Raw genomic sequence first — 1,879 nt, 5'->3', positions numbered from 1 at the left:
ACACACACATACACACACGTCATTTTTTGAGTCAGTGAATGAAATAACATATATTCTTCAGTAAAGTTTAATAGTTGTCTGCTTAATTATATTAATTTTATCCCTAGAAATGTACTTTGCTGCTATTGTGAAAGGTATTGTTTCTCAGTTAAGTTTTTTTTTTTTTTTTTGAGACAGTCTCACTGTGTCACCCAGGCTAGAGTGAAATGGTGCAATCTCAGCTCACTGCAACCTCTGCCCCTCAGGTTCAAGTGATTCTCCTGCCTCAGCCTCCTGGGTAGCTGGGATTACAGGCACCTGCCACCATACTCAGCTACTTTTTTGTATTTTTAGTAGAGATGGGGTTTCACTGTGTTAGCCAGGATGGTCTTGATCTCTTGACCTTGTGATCTGCTGGGATAACAGGCATCAGTCACTGTGCCCAGCCTACAAAGACATTTTTAAGCAAAAAATTAACTTCAACTCCATCACCTGCCATGACAGCCATGGTTTTGGAGCCTTCAGTAATGGAGTTGTTACTGAAGAAACACAACATTTAAAAACCTGGGTGCAGGGCGCAGTGGCCCATATCTGTAAACCCAGCAATTTGGGAGGCCAAGGCAGATGGATTGCTTAAGCCCAGGAGTTCGAGACCAGCCTGGGCAATGTGACAAAACTCTATCTCTACTAAAAATACAAAAATTAGCAGCGCGTGGTGGTGCATGCTTGTAACCCCAGCTACTTGGGAGGCTGAGCCTGGGAGGTGGAGGTTGCAGTGAGCCGAGTTGGCAACATTGCACTCCAGCCTGGGCAATGGGAGTGAAACTCTGTTTTTTTAAAACAAACAAACAAACAAACAAAAACAAAATCTATGGCCAGGCACGGTAGCTGACACCTGTTATCCCAGTACTTTGGGAGGTTGAGGCAGGTGGATCACCTGAGGTCAGGAGTTTGAGACCAGCCTGGCCAATATAGTGAAACTCTGTCTCTACTAAAAATATAACAATTAGCTGGACATTGTGGTGGGCGCCTGTAATCCCAGCTGCTTGGGAGGCTGAGACAGGAGAATCGCTTGAACCCAGGAGGTGGAGGTTGCAGTGAGTAAAGACTGTGCCACTGTAGTCCAGCCTGTGCTACACAGCGGGACTCCGTATTGAAAAAGAAAAAAAAAAAACTGCATAAAATTAAGAAAATAAATTCTGCCCCTTTGAAAATCGCTACAGTGTTCAATCTCCTGTAAGTTTTTCTTCATTCTGCCTTTTTAAAAATGGGGTCACAATTGACATATGCACATATATGGTTTTCAGTCACATTTTATAGTATCTGACCTCATTTGTCTTAAAGGATTTTATCCTGGAGCATTACAGTGAAGATGGCTATTTATATGAAGATGAAATCGCAGATCTTATGGATCTGAGACAAGTAAGTTCTTGTGTGCAGCAGAGAGGGGAGGGTGGCTCTTCTGAGTCTTCAGGACACCCCATTATTGCATGCTTGTGAATTGCAGGTGGATGGAGGTGATGGTTGGGGGGTGCTGGAATCGCCCATTCCACTTGCTGCATAAGAAATCCGCAGAATTCTTCCCATGAAAAAGCAAGCTGATAGTGGAAAAAAAAAAAAAGAAAACCATAGAAGGGGCTGGGCACGGTGGCTCACATGTGTAATCCCAGCACTTTGGGAGGCCGAGGTGGGTGGATCATGAGGTCAGGAGTTCCAAGACTAGCCTGGTCAACATGGTGAAACCCCGTCTGTACTAAAAATACAAAAAATTAGCTGGGCATGGTGGCGTGTGCCTGTAATCCCAGCTACTCAGGAGGCTGAGGCAGGAGAATTGCCTGAACCCAGGAGGCGGAGGTTGCGGTGAGCCAAGATCGCGCCATTGCACTCCAGCCTGGGTAAC

General features: G+C 45.1%; 1 protein-coding gene across 1 annotated transcript in view; it reads left to right on the top strand.

The window, feature by feature from the left end:
- Positions 1-1,130: 1,130 nt before the first annotated feature.
- LOC116547229 (rhophilin-2-like) overlaps positions 1,131-1,879 on the top strand; it is a 7,995-nt gene continuing 7,246 nt past the window's right edge. The window contains exon 1 of the mRNA XM_032273245.1: positions 1,131-1,401. Within this exon, the coding sequence (XP_032129136.1) occupies positions 1,387-1,401 (15 nt within the window). The 5' untranslated portion in view covers positions 1,131-1,386. The remainder of the gene's footprint in view (positions 1,402-1,879) is intronic.

The sequence above is a fragment of the Sapajus apella genome, unplaced genomic scaffold, assembly GCF_009761245.1.
Source record: "Sapajus apella isolate SASKATOON/1434 unplaced genomic scaffold, GSC_monkey_1.0 scaffold2434, whole genome shotgun sequence".
Taxonomy (NCBI): domain Eukaryota; kingdom Metazoa; phylum Chordata; class Mammalia; order Primates; family Cebidae; genus Sapajus; species Sapajus apella.
This window is presented reverse-complemented; position numbering and strand designations above follow the sequence as displayed.